The sequence below is a fragment of the Populus trichocarpa genome, chromosome 3, assembly GCF_000002775.5.
Source record: "Populus trichocarpa isolate Nisqually-1 chromosome 3, P.trichocarpa_v4.1, whole genome shotgun sequence".
In the NCBI taxonomy this organism is placed as follows: Eukaryota; Viridiplantae; Streptophyta; class Magnoliopsida; order Malpighiales; family Salicaceae; genus Populus; species Populus trichocarpa.
Window position 1 is genome coordinate 18,786,833 of NC_037287.2, and position 14,939 is coordinate 18,801,771.

At 35.2% G+C, this 14,939-nt stretch overlaps 1 protein-coding gene across 6 annotated transcripts; it reads right to left on the minus strand.

The window, feature by feature from the left end:
• Positions 1-33: 33 nt before the first annotated feature.
• LOC7493232 (ABC transporter C family member 13) lies at positions 34-14,939 on the minus strand. 6 transcript variants are annotated; one of them, XM_052451544.1, is made up of 36 exons: positions 14,817-14,939; positions 14,543-14,584; positions 14,360-14,446; positions 13,738-13,893; positions 13,520-13,651; positions 13,146-13,246; positions 12,926-12,989; positions 12,053-12,298; positions 11,342-11,411; positions 11,020-11,080; positions 10,431-10,518; positions 9,396-9,514; positions 8,968-9,065; positions 8,781-8,847; positions 8,244-8,361; positions 8,009-8,125; positions 7,787-7,867; positions 7,479-7,691; positions 6,658-6,759; positions 6,505-6,572; positions 6,253-6,384; positions 6,017-6,164; positions 5,535-5,818; positions 5,213-5,369; positions 4,907-5,082; positions 4,722-4,833; positions 4,561-4,614; positions 3,415-3,537; positions 2,869-2,967; positions 2,554-2,646; positions 2,293-2,403; positions 2,061-2,222; positions 1,751-1,938; positions 1,382-1,571; positions 563-730; positions 34-384 (listed from the first exon to the last, which is right to left on the minus strand). In XM_052451544.1, the coding sequence occupies exons 1-36, from the start codon at positions 14,856-14,858 to the stop codon at positions 304-306; spliced, it is 4,350 nt and encodes a 1,449-aa protein (XP_052307504.1). In that variant the 5' UTR covers positions 14,859-14,939; the 3' UTR covers positions 34-303. The 6 variants fall into 6 exon arrangements, 2 of the variants coding, with proteins under 2 accessions (XP_052307504.1, XP_052307505.1); XR_008058808.1 differs by lacking the exon at positions 34-384 and adding an exon at positions 1,072-1,175 and having other exon boundaries at positions 593-730; XR_008058809.1 differs by lacking the exon at positions 1,382-1,571.

The following is a 14,939-nucleotide window of genomic DNA, read 5'->3' on the forward strand; positions in this document are numbered from 1 at the left end:
ATCCAAATTAAGCTAAGCTGCAATTCTTACCAATCAATCAAATCCAGTTCCATAGCGGAATAACTTGGATTGAATAGAGAAATATTGGCATTCCCTCAACTTATAGAGAAGAAATATTTCAGGCAAGGAATACAATTCCGATGGATTTAAAAAACAAAAAAAGACCATAAAGAAAATTATCAATAACTAACAAGTCTCGATTCCCAGATTACAAGGTCCACCATTCATGGTTAGCTTCATTCATGGTTAGCTGACTTCGTATCAATTAGGCTTTTGCATTGTGAACCACACCAAGTTCGACAACTACATTGTTGAAGCTTTAGCAAAACTTGAAAATATGGAGGATTCGTCTTGTAGAAGAGCTTTTGGGTTACCTTGCTCAACCTACAAAATCAGAGAAATATATGTTGAGGAACTCTTCATATATATTGAAGAACAAATATTGACAATGCTGCGAAACAATCAAGATCCCAATTAAAATAAGACGTAGGATAATTAATATGTATGTTAAGCAAAAAACAGCGTGTGAATTTCTCAAAAAAGAAACAGAAAATAAGCGTACCAGGTTTCCTCGGTCAAGAACAAGGATGTTGTCCATATTCAAAACTGTGGAAATGCGATGAGCAATCGTGATCACCGTCATGGCCCTGCATTCACTGAATATTGTACTTTGTAGTATTGAAGCTGTTTTAGTGTCAACATTGGCTGTGCACTCATCCAAACAAAGTACCTGAGATTTTTTAATGTCAGTAATCACCAAACGCACAAGCGCACACTCGTGTAAATGCACTCTTCCCCTCAGTTTTGTCTACAAACCTAACGAAGCCAAAGTCTTCTTAAAATTTCAAAAGAGACCGTCTGTTGATCTAACTTGGGTCGTAAGAAACTGTAACTAAGAATGGTCACTTACTAAATTTGTATAAAACCCTAATTTTGTTTCAGCCTATAGATGGATAACAAAACATTGAGGATATCCCAGATAACCATGCAAAATATAAATCCAAGGTTTCCCCATGACTAATACATATTATCCCATGATAATTGACCAAACAAAAATATTAGATCACCCACGATCAATCCAATGTTATGGAAGCAATTCATAGTAGGTCTTCTAAAATGATCAAGGAGCCTTTTGACTTCTTGATCAATCATTCATCTCATTGTCTCGTACAAACCTGCATCACATGTATTTAATCATTGTTTCAAAGAATTACATATTCACTTCCCTGGATGAATAGGTTACCTTTTCGGAAAATGTCCATCAAACAACCTTTTATACATGAAAATAACCACATTTGCTTGAAATATGCGTGTGTAAAACCATAAGAACTCAGCCCTATTGCTAAATGAGATTCTTTAGCTTTTTTTAAGCTTCTTTTACCTTGGACAATTTAAGAAGAGCGCGTGCAAGGCAAAGGAGCTGCCTTTGCCCAACAGAAAAGGATGATCCAGATTCCTTTACGTGGATATCCAGTCCGCCTGCTGATTCTACTTCCTCTTTGACATGGCATTTCTCCAGAATATCCCAGATTTTCAAGTCATTATTCATCTGGAATGGATCTAGGTTATCCCTAGAAATTTGCAAGACTAATTATTTACAGTAGTTGATATTATTCATTCATAAAAAAAAAACAAAAGATATTATTCAATTATTTCAAGTCAAAGAATGACTGCTGCTGACTTCAACAGGTATGAAAGAAGCACATGATCCAACACCTTATGCCAGGACAAAGGATCAGTTAAACTGTACCTTAATGACCCTTCAAATAGGAATGGACTCTGAGGAACAACAGCAAAGCGTGGACGGAGATCTCTAACAGGAACATCAGTTATGTCAAGGCCATCCACGACAATACAACCACTGCATATTGGAGTTAGGCGAAAAAGGGCATTCAAAATACTAGATTTGCCAGCACCTGTTCTCCCAACAACTCCAACCTATTCAATTTAACTACATAACATGAAAACCTAACATTGGAAAACTTTAGCTCAAACACAAAATCATATGCATGTTGGGCAGTGGTCAACACAAGTCTCAATATGACTATATGAGCACTAACCTTCATCCCTCCAGGAACTGTAAAACTAATTCCACGTAGTGCAGGTGGCAAAGACGGCATATATCTCATCGTAACATTCTGAAACTCAATCGTTCCTTGAAATGGCCAGTCTAGATTCAGAGACTGAGATCCCCTGAGTTCTTCTTGGGGAATGTCCATATACTTAAAGAGAGTAGAATCAAGTAAGTAATTAACAGAGAAGGACATGCAATAAATAAATTTTATCTTATACCTGAAGAGCTCTCTCAACAGATACCATTTCCTTCTCGGTTTCAGTAAAACTTGTTAAGAAACTTCCTAATAGAGACACGATTGGAGCTGCATATGAGAGAGCCAAACCTACCTGCAACCAAAGATACCATCTTGAACTATAATCTGATTCAAAATAAGTGGCATTTATCTATATGAGATCGTTACTTCAAGCAACTACCACAACGTGGGAAATAAAATGGGATAAGTAAAAAATGAAGATAGATGAGACTGAATGCCTTACCAGCCCGGGGGTGCCAAAGCTGATTGGTAAATAGTCATGAGATCCAATAACAGCCATCATGGCAACAAATGAGATGATAACTGCTGCTAACAACTAAAAGAAGATCACTGGTTAGTAGAATAACCAAAACAAATTGCAAATGCCACCCTTCACTTCCAACTGTAATTATTATTGAAAAAATCATACAAAATATAAAATTCACACACTGAATTTCTTCAAACTACATAGATTTCTCACTGTGAAAATCAAAATTCCTCATAAAAAGTTTCAATATCCCATACTTTTGTAATCTTTTCCTCTCCAAGATATACATACCTGGAGACGCAGGGAAAGCCACAAACTTGCTATTATCTCCGAGTAAGATGTTCGCTGATACAAAGTCACATGCTCAATAAATTTCTCCATGAAAAAGTCCTGTTCACGATCAGCACTGTTCAGTCTCTGTGTTATTTTTCATTTTATTGCAAGTTTTAGAAACACCTATTCTTCATAACAACAAGAATAGAAACTCATCGCGTAAGTGAGAAGGAAAAAGAAAGCTATCCCCTTAATCTACTTTTAGGCCTAGCACACAACCATATCTCATGGCTAAACAATTCAGTCACGAACTGGAAGTTAAACATACATCATAAATACTTTGAAATACACAATATAAGCAGAAACTACACATCTAGGATCAGCATTCCTGACTGAGACACTTAAATTATTTTAAAGAATTTCTCCATAATTATCTTAGCTATGCTAATTCCAATTTCTATTTTTATTCTTCCTTTTCTGAGATGATACAGTTGAAGAGAAATAGAAATTCAGCTGGTTGCCATTATAACAAATTATTCTCAAATGTAACAGCCAAATATCTACCTCAGACTTGAATGCCCTAATGGTGGATGCTCCATCGAGTGTCTCTGTGAAGGTTGCATATATTGGAGAACGTGAAACACTGTCCAGCCTTCGCAGTTCCCTTGATGTTGATCTGTAAAAGAACTGAAAAGGCAGCTTTTTAAGTAGACAGGTTCAAAGCTCTCTAAATATAAGAGAGATACAAATTACAGCAACTTATCTAAACAAGATGTAATGACTTTCGAAAACATGGTATAAAATTTAAATCTTTTTTTTTTTCTTAACAAATCTCATTCCTTCAGTTACATAAGTGTGATTACATAAATGAGAGTGATTTAGAAGGCATTAGCTGCTGATCTTATACATGAGCATCAGTTAGGACTAAGGATGTATCAAAGAAGATGGCATATTGAAGAATTTGGAATCTGAGTTGACTACTCTCGCACCATTTTCCCTGAAAGATTAAGACACAGTTGACCTAATTGCAATATACTTGGAAAAGCTCACCACTCTACTTTTTCAAACTCAAGTGGGGCTCTGTTCTGGATTATCATGGAACTTTTTAATCAATATATGTCACGTTCACCTTGGACTTGTCATTTTCCTTTTGAAGACTAACCAACTGACTTCCAGTCAAACTACAGTTCCTTAAAGCTTCTGAAGTGTTCACATTAACAATAGATCTGTAACATCTTGAATTCATTTTTATGAACAAATGATTGACCTGCAGTCCAGCTGGAGTCTTCATATACCTATGAAGCATCATCCACAGTTGTATAACATCTTATATTCACTTATTTCACTTCCCCAAGGATATATCCTTGTATATTGGTAATTAACTAGTGGATGTCAGGAATGCTCACAGATGTTGGTGGGGGGTGGCTGGCAAGGCAGTAACATTACTATAATATAGAAATTGAGTTTCTGAAGGAACGAGCACCCAGATTTTGCAAATTTAATGTCTTTACTTGTGGGTGAAAACTTTAGAAATTCCAACTGATTTTCACAAAGGCCAAATCCAAGAATGTGACTTTTTCGATGGTGCTTAAAATAGAAGTTTCAAAGCATGACTTTTCACTTATATGCTTTGCTTTTTGGATTGAAACTGACACTAAAATTGAAATTTGAAACTGCGACAATTTTGAAGTCATGTATGTATTGATCTACCTGTAGCTTGCTGTAGATAAACCAAAATGGCAATAGCAGAAGCAAGAAGAAGACCTGCACACATATATAGAACCCCTTAAGAAAATAGATTCAAGGTGGGGGAAGTAAAGGAATTGAAATTTCTGCATCATTAAACCAGAGGCAAGAAATTTTTATATTACCTGCACATATGACAAAATTACTGCTATTCCCAACAGGCCAACAAAATTGGCAAGGAGAATGTTGAGGATGAAGGGAAGAGAATCATCTATTGTGTAGAGATCTGAAGAAAACCTACAAAGTATAGTAAAATGAGTTGACTGGATAAACATTAGTGAAATTAATCACTAAGAGTATTCCTACTCACCTGTTAAGTATTCTTCCACCTGGTGTTTGATCAAAGAATTGTACGGGTGCATCAATAAGCTTATTAAGCAATGTATTATGCACCTGAACTGCAGCACGTAACCCACCAAACGCAAAGGAGAATGCTCTTACCAATGTTAGAGCAGAATTTATAATGCAAAATATACAGAGTACAACCTGCAATGTCAACAGTGGAATTTTACTGCAAAGCAATCATAAAATTTACTCCATGCTGTTTCATAAATGCAGGTTGAAGTGAGGACTAAGTAAACGCGGCAGTATTACCATTAAAAATGAAAGTAATTACCAGGTAAAAGGAAATTGAGTACTCTATCTGACTGCTCCCTGCCGTGTCAACCCAAAATGACAGCCACAGATCATTTCCATTACGAGAAGCTTGCATTAGAATAGCTGAGAGAAATATTACAACTGTGATGAACCAACCAGAAAATGCTGCATAATTCCTGCAGTGGGACAACAATTGTAAAAATTAACAATAAAACTAAATTGAAGTACTTTTGCTAATCAGAGATTCTGAGAAAAATTACATCAAAAACTCTGACCACCTCTACTTTGAAATTGTTGACACTCATTTGTGCCATGAAAAGTTAATTGAAAAAAGTAATTACTTGTATACAGCAAGTTCAACTCTGCCCTCTTTCCGTGACTCAGCCTCAACGATCTCTTGTACTTCCTCTGAAACATGATTAGACTCCCTCTCAGGAAGGTGACTATGACTGACTTGAATAGAATCAGCCATGCTCAGTTCTTTCCCTTGAACATCAGAGAGTGCATCAAATTCGTTTTGGGGAGAAAATGCTGGATATGATGAAACTGCCAAGTCAACTGAACTTCCAACCCATGTCACTTGTCCTTTATCCATTACAACAACCATATCAGCAGAAGAAATTGCCTGAGACAGTTGAAAGCATACTTTACACTCATTTTCAAATATGTCACAAAATTCTTTTAGTATAAAAATCGAACTGTTCTTCCATGACTAGCACTGCTGGCTCAAATCCTTACTTTCAATCAACCAGTAAATTCTGCTCAGAGTTTGGCTCAACTTGGGTCTTAAATAGACATGTGGATATCCAAAGAAGACATCTACCTGTACATTGTGGGTGCAAAGAATACGAGTCTTTTGGTCCATAAAAGGACCAAGAATAGCATTGTGTAAGATCCACCTAGCAACTTGTGCATCGACTGCACTGAGCACATCATCAAGCATATATGTGTCCAACCCTTGATAAATGGCCCTGTTGCATGTCAATTGGAAGAAATAGAAAAGGTTCAAGAAAAATCATCGAGAAGCTAGCTAAAATGAACAGATGAATTGAATATAACCTTGCCAAAGCAAGACGAGCTCTCTGTCCACCAGATAAGTTAATTCCTTTAGATCCAATATGAGCCATGTCACCTCCAGCCATTAGTGAAATATCAACATCTAATGCACAGACCCGGATTGTATCTGAATATCTTCTCAAGGTAGAAAGAAAGGATTAAGAAAAACTCAATGACATGGACTTGAAAAGAAGAAATGAAATACAAATTCTCTAAACAAGAAAGATGAAAATCTTGAGGACATCATCTTTATACCTTCTTGAATCATAATTTTTCCCAAACAAAATATTGTCACGTATTGTTCCAGACATAATCCACGGAACCTACAATTCCAGCAGATATCAGTACAAAAATGTTTGAATGAAAAGGTGTAATGCATGAGAATCCTAAAAAGAAATTTCCATAAACCTGTGGTACATATGCTACAGATCCACTTGAATGAACTGATCCATGGATGAGCGTCATTTCTCCTAGCATTGCACTTAACAAGGATGATTTACCTGAACCAACCTGAATAGATGAAGTCAGCCAAGAGAATAACGAAAGCAGGAGATACGGAAATAAGATCCTTCATGGGGAAAGAGGTCTGATTGAAGCAACCTCTTATCAAATAAAACTATAAATCTATGTACTGGTTCACTATTATTAGAATCATGTTCATAACTTCATATTGCCATGGTATTTTGTGTGTTTCAAGATTTTATATCTCATTCTGAAAATTAATAGCAACATGGTCTTAGTGTTATGGGAGGTAAGCTTGCTTGGCCAAACCATTAATGTAATGAAGCAAGGTGGCAAAGAAGACGAACTAATAACCTATTTATGATGTGCTTTCCATTTGTATAAATTGTGCATGGGTGTGTCTTTTAAGATCTCTTCACAAATCATGTACTAATCTGCACATAAAGGATCACCCAAGTCTCTACACCACATCTTAAAAGCCTATAGTTCCTATTACCCAAGCTGTTAAAAGGGAAAAAAAAATGGATTAAGATGGACAAGAAAATCTGAGTTTATTATCTCATGTACAATCAGGCAAGTTAAAATTTCTTCATTACTTTATCAAGAAAAACAGAGAAGAAAAACTCTCACAGAAGGTGAGTATCCTATTCCTACCTCCATCCAACTCACAATGTTTCACAAGCAATTGATAGTTCATCATCAAGTCAGTACATATACGGAAATGTGGGAGAAATTGACTGTTAGAAAACATCAAGAAAAGATTTCACCTCTCCAATTATCGCAACCAATGAACCCTTTGAAAGGCACAGATTCACATGATTCAACACCAGGTTTGGTTGCTTTTCTTCACTGCTTGACCAAGTACAAGAAGCATCATCCACTATGACAGCCATATCTTCACACTCAGCTTTGCATTTGAGTACATGTTTGTATTCTGAACAGCAGAGGAACCTGCTCAACCGTCTAGTTGATATAAAGGCCTGGCTTACAGAGAACAGAAAATGCAGCAACCCATATCAAAACTACTGAGAACAATAATCTAGACTTCCAAAAGCACAAGATAAGCATAACTCACATCAATTAATCCATTAATGACCCATGGGAATGAATTAAGAGGAGAGATCAAATTATTAAACAGAGCCAGACAAGTGAAGACCTGTAAGAAAGATTCTAGGATTAATCAACTTTCCAAGTAGTTACCTCATGGTTGCTGGGGAACAAGCGAAATAATTATTAAAATAGAAAAAAAACTAGAGAACTTTATCATCAATGCATCATATAAATAAGATCATAATACCGTTGCAGCATCAAGTTGATGCCCCATCAAAGTAAAAAGTCCAAAAGTGAATACAGAGAAAAGAGTTGGTGTTGTGGCCCAAAAGAATACACACCAGGCATCCAAATATTTTCGTGTCTGACAAGAAAGGGCCAAACATAATAAATAAAAAATATTTGAACAGTTGATGAAAAGAACTAGTGTCTTACAATGCATTATTCAAAGACAGCAGAAGAATAAAAGTATACTATCATACAGCTAAGTGCTTGACTTCTGAGGATCTAGTCTCCATCAGCCAGCTAGAGAAAAGATGCTCCCAGCCATACATCTTTAAAGTTCGAATATGAGTCAAGATTTCTCCTGTCCTTCTAATCCTGTCATGTTATATTGTATACATTGTTAATTGGAGAAATCCTTCTAATCCTGTCATGTTATATTGTATACATTGTTAATCGAAGGTAATCACATGTGAATTATATTGATCCTGTTTGATAGGACTCGAAACAAGAAAACTAAACAAGGACCACATAGGAAGAAAGATAGATCTTTTCTCCTTGTAAAAATAGACATTTGGAATCCAAGAAAAAACTTGCTCAAGTTGGGACTCGCCAGTCACCACAAGAGGACCGCATTGCTTAGCTTCGTATGTCTACTTAGTCACAACACTCATGCAGGAGCTTGAAGACATTGAGCATTTCTAGGCAAGCATACCAATGGTCTAGGTTATAATAATCAGACTTCTGAGAATCTCAAATTCATTTTGCAGTGTTCATATAGGAATATAAATTCATACCTCTCATCTTTTTGCTTCATCATTTTCTCAGTAGCACTTGCAATCAATTCAGAAATCCATTTATTCACTGCATAAAAGAAAATTCAGTAAATATATTCCCTTAAAGCTGCAACCCATGGAATATCAGCATGGCAACCCATGCATAATTCAAAGAAAGTTCTGAGATCAAGATTTTGTTGGATAGAACCTGGTATCAAAAGGATGGTTATGGCCAGTCCAGAAAGAAAGGCAAACTTGACTTGTGTATACAAAAGATACAGTGCCACTCCAATTTGCAAAGGCAAGCTGAAACAATCATAGGAGCTTGATACGATCACAATATTGAACAAAGATGATGCTACCAGAAAAGCAAGTCAGTCTCAAAGAAACTAAAACAGAAAACAAACTGGCATTCCTACAAAAAATATTACTGAAAAATTCTTTGATTGATACTATATCATTTGAACATAGTGACTTTGGGTAATAAGAATAAATAACATTTGACAGGGTACCTGGCTGTTATATATTCTCGCTCAACCACTTTGTGTTAAAAAAAGAATGGGAACAGACTTTGATAGGAGGTAAATCAAGCTGCATAATAACATTTCTCTTACAAGTTCAAGATTATGTTCTTACCTCCACATATCATGGAAACTGTTACACAAGTTGACAGTTCGATCAGCATCTATTGACATAAATGTCTGTATTTCCCCCTCAGAAAATTTCGATCGCTCTGATTGGGTAACACATAGGACCTAAAGTAAAAGTAACAGTGAATGTAATACTGATTATAAGCAGTGGAAGCCATAGCGTGCTTAGAAAATTGAAGACACAAGTCAAAGGACAAAACAAATAATAAAATAACAGGCTATCCATCCAGAGCAAGCCTTGAGCCATCTAGGAAGGATTTTCTGCCATTTCAAAGACTAGATTTTTTTTGTTTGTTTCTTGAGAATGAAAAAATACTACAGTTAAAATCTATGGTGTCGTAAGTGAGAAATTGGGCAATCTAATACCATATGTTAGCCAAATGGTATAAAAGACTTCTCTGCCAACCAGAAAAACCCTTTTTCCAGGTGTGCTGATAGTATTATCTTACTTTTGCAAGAAATTGTATTATAATAAAAGGTATGAATGGAAAGAGCATGATGAAATACAGAAAATGATAATCCACAAGCAAAAAAAAGTGTTTAGCAATTGCTACCCAGGAGGTTAGAAATTGAACAGCAAGATAAAAAAGAAGAAGAAGAAGAATTACTGTTATTCATGAATTAATCAGTTTTCGTACACAATTTGAAAATTGTTTTTGATAATGAGTTCAAAATAAATTTGGAAAATTTTACTGAAATTACAATAAATGAGATGGTGAATTTGTGATTGCTTGAAAAAATAACTTGTGACTGTGATAGAGTTTCAAAGGGACAAAGAACTTGTCACAAAGGAAGCAAGAAGGCTGGCAATCACAGTTATAGCAAATAGCTTATTTCTGAAAAGTTTGAGTAACTTTTTTCACAGATAACAAAGTTTGTGAAAAACTAATTTCAATAGGTATTAATTTCACATTAAAGATCAATACATTGATCTCAGTCCAATCAAACAAGAGTACTAATATTCACTGAATTGCATACATTCATAAAGAGACACCCAAACAGGAGAATAATTATTATTTACCTTCTGATAAATTACTGTCATGATACTAGATCGTAGCTTTAGCTTCAATTTTCCAAGATGAAACGAGTATTGTGTATCAAAAAAGGATCTGAAAATTGGGACAAGAAACAGCATTAGAGACAACATTAAAAAGAAACTTTATGCCTTTGTCACTTTGTCAAGGTTTAATGTTTGGTCCAAATGACCATGCAGATATGAAGCTGATCCAAAAAGCTATCTGCTGCAGGATGAGGAAAAAAAAAAAAAACAAGATCCTGGTTTGGAAAAGCCTTTCAGTTCCCGTGATAGCTATCGGTTGACAACTACCAAAATAAGAAATGTGTTCTACTTATATCAATCCTTTCCTGAGAAATTAACAAAAAGATATGATTGAAAAATATATAATTCTAAAGGGTTTTTTTTATCTGGAAAACTGCTTCTAGGCTGCATGCTAGTCCTATTTTAATCAGAACTTTAAAAAAACAGGAAGCAAAAGAGAAACAATGATATTACATTTGGAATTCAATCACAGTGGGGAAGAGGAATAAAAGGTGCAAAAAGAAAAGGACAAATTAATGATATAACAATTAATACCAAGAGAAAGATTTACTTTAAGATAGAGGTGAGGCCCAAAGATAATGCAAGAAGATAGCCGTCCCATCGCATAGAATCTGAGAAGCAGTAAATAATTGTCACTGCATTTTTCCATCCATGGAAAGCCAAAAGGATGACTGAGCATAAAATTTAATAAAATAAAAAGGAAAATGCATGTGCATTATAAGTAATTGCTGCAAAATTAAAAGTTAAATGAGAGAGAGATAAAGTGACTGACAGAGTTCCAGAGAAAAACTTTGTGAGAGCATAAACCTATAGACATTGTTTCAAAGTTGGAATAACTACAAGTTAAAAAAATATGATCAAACACTGGAAACCTTGCTGAAGAAACCGAATGAGCTTATTAAGAAGCAGTGGTCCCGCAAAACCAATAAAGTCATTGAACACCTGTGAAAAGTTAAAATTTTCATCATAAACATATACATTATACTCTGATACTCTCAAATGCTTGAAAGTTATTTAATAGAAAATTATTCATCATTTTTCTTTAGATGTATTTTCCTCTAGTGAAGCATAATTTCATCATCAAAGAGCTTGTGCTTGCAGATTTTTGACAAAAGTAAAACATTTATTAGCCAAACTAAGTTCAAAATGCTCTCAAAAGTACTGTGTAGTCCACCATCCAAACTCTTGGTTTATATTTTCTTTTTATCCTTTTCTTTTGGGTTCTGAGAGTTTTAATGGGAAAAAAACATATTTTTATTATGTTTCAAGACACAAATATGGGTGTTGTATTCTACATATTTTCAAGAATATGTTTTCATCATTAGTGGCAAGGGGGGTTTAGTTGAGAACCTTCAGTAGGTGAATCAAATGATTGAGACAAAATCAGTGTGATGAAAAAGAGAACTAACAGAGGGGGACCTTAAAACAAAGAGTTATATCAGTAATTCACAATTCAAATGAAAAACACGTTCTCCATATTTATCTAAGGAATGAATGGACAATTATGCTAAAACCAGAATCAGCATCATTAGCATATAAGCATTGTAACATAACAGGACTTCATGTTGAAGGAATTAAATTACCTTAAGCAGACCAAGACAAAGATACGGCCATCCATATGCACAAAAGATTGCTTTAAAGAAGAAAGGGTTAGGACTGCTCAGCTGAACTCTCCAGCAGCTTGACAATTTATCATGACAGGTAGAAGGCTCCATGTCATTAGGTAGCGAAAGTAAATCATCAAATCCAAGCTGCTTTATGACTCCATGATTCATCACAGAAGTGATAGTTCTGAATGTCATGTGATCCCAATAGCTCTTAGCATTTCCCTTGACAAACCATGAGGTACAAATAATCACTACTTTTTACTTTCAATGGAGAAAAAAAACTAACAATCAGCACCATAGAGAAGCATCTTATTATATACACAAGCCTCGACTCAATCATGTAATTGACACTGAATTACTCATGAGAAAGGAAACAGTGATATCATCCTTTTCCAAAAGAGATTTGATTCTTAAAGACCAAAGACAAACAGAGTAATCCAATATATAATGTACCATCCTGATCTAACAAACTATGAGCTTATCATAGCCAAGATATCCAATAAAGCAATCAAGGAGGGTAGGTTCATATGTTGATCAGGCTTGCAAAAATATTGTATACAATTTGGGTTCAGGTTTTGTATTATACAAGACAGAGAACTAATTAAAACAAACTCTGGCCATATTTTAACAACTGCACAAATTGAAAAAATAAGTAGCTACAGAAAAAAGTTAGGGGAAGGACTAGCAGGAAACACAATTTCAAAAATTTAAAATAGATGAAGTTTCTAAGCAGCATAAGAAAACATGTGTGGATATATATAACCCATTTAACAATTTTAAGTTCTGAAAGAAGAAAAAAGAAAACACAGATCTTACATAGGAAATTTAAAAAGACAACAAATTACTTACAGAGTCTCCATGAAAACCCTCCTCGATGTCTGTGTCCACAGAAAGAAGTGGATCTTCCATTGAACTACAAGTTACAGTATGGCCAATAGAAATAAATATTAGAAAAATGACAAGGTCAAGCATTCACATATGTACAGAATAACACTCAAGGGGAAATAGGAGACAAGATGAGGCTCCCATTATTTAAGGATGCTACAAGCAAACAATTGAATAGTGATACCTGCTCTTGGGAGATGCCCGTTTTATCCTGATAATGTTGATGGATATGCCAAACATGACATCTAACAAAACAACACAACTGTCTTTAAGGCATTTCACGACCTGCAGCCAAAGAAGTTTCAAGCTCGCCCTTCCACTTGCCAGGAAAGAAAGAAATAGTGCATGCCTAAAAGTCTAAACACCATACATACTTTTGAGGAGCTTTACAAATTTATGATTTCTGTTTTGCAGAGAAAAAAAAAACAGAGATATCTGATTTCTACAATATCTGAACAAAACAATTAACCAACGTAACAAAAAGCAACACAATAAATCAATCAGGAATCTAGGATTCGGCAACATGGAGAAAGGGAATAAAAATGGAAATAGTATTACCTCCATTGAACCAAATGCTCTATGCAGATGAAGGATTCCTAATAGTGATTTCATGATCCACCAGAAACATAGGAACCGGTTGCAAAAAACATCATGTAAGCAGGCACACATAGATGATATTATGATAACTGTCTGCATGAATTTACGAAAGAAATCTTGAGTTAATGCAACAGAGTTCATGGCAGCAAAACAAACAGCTTGAGATTAGAAAAGCTTACCCAGACTATCAATTGAGAACTTCTGAAAAGCCACTCATGATATGCAATAAAGTTTCCATGAAGTTCTTTATTCACAAGCAAAATCAAGTCCATAAATGAGACAAGTGCTCCCAGGAAAGGAAGAAAACGAAAAACAGTCTTTTCTGTACAACTTATCTGCACAATTACTATAAAAATATTAATCCATTAAAGTTTTAACAACTACTTTGAGGGAGAATCGAGAGACCCTACTCAAATTCAGTGAGAAAAAGGGAAAAAATAGAAGAAGATGGAAAGTCATAACAGAAAGTGAAGTGTGAAGCATCAAGAGGTTTGCCAACTTCATGTTCAACATGTGGGTTTTACAGTACAGAAACAATGTAAGAAGTTTAAGGAAACAAATGAAAGTAGATTTTTTTAATTATCAAGAAGATATGTTTAACAAAGATCCATCATCCAAGAAGGTTCCTTGGCTGGCTAAAAAAAAAGTTACTCCAGTGAATTTTCAAAAGGAACACTCATATTTCCAGTAATATTTTAGTTTAACATACCAACTGGGCCATCAAACCCTCATTTATTTACTTGGTTTTTCCTTTCTTTTACATTTTCAACAACCAAATAAATCAAACGTTAAAGAATCTACCCTGGGAACTCGACTGGCAGTGCTTCGAGTAATTGCAAGCACCAAAATTATAACAATGGTCACCACGTTCGCACCGAATCCTGGAACTGTAGGCATGTTAAAGAAAAGCAATTTATATATAGAATAGAAGAAGCCGTTACATTACAAACAAAACCTCAATATGTATTAAAAAAAGTAAGGATATAAATTATCAAAACACTCCGAGAATGTGTTTCCCTCCCATACCTGAAAAAAAAAAAGGGAAGTTACAATAGAGAGAATGCCGAGAAGGAGAATATATCAAGAATAGAAAAGTACATGGGCTTAAAGAAATTCACTTTCTAGCAAACCAAACAGAGATTTCACGAGTAAAAAAAGAGTAATTGAACAGAGTAGCAATCGAAGGAAATGATAAGGAGAGGAAAGGAGAGTTGCAGGGTAGAGGGAAGAGAAGAGAGAGGGAGAGAAAAGCACGTACAAAGGGAGAATTAGGGCAATAGAGGGACTTCTTGAACTCCATAATCTCTGAGTTTTTTGGAGCAAAACACAGACAAGACAAGTGTTTGTGTTGCCGTAGGCTAGCAGAGAGACAAACGGTCGA

Bases quoted from the DNA above. Each gene is read 5' to 3' on its own strand.
- LOC7493232 (XM_052451544.1), bottom strand. From the start codon at position 14,858: ATGGAGTTCAAGAAGTCCCTCTATTGCCCTAATTCTCCCTTT. The intron at 14,585-14,816 runs GTACGTGCTTTT...TTTTTTTTTCAG, and splicing joins ATTGCCCTAATTCTCCCTTT to GTATGGGAGGGAAACACATT. The intron at 5,370-5,534 runs GTAATTACTTTT...GTCCCACTGCAG, and splicing joins GTTGAACTTGCTGTATACAA to GAATTATGCAGCATTTTCTG.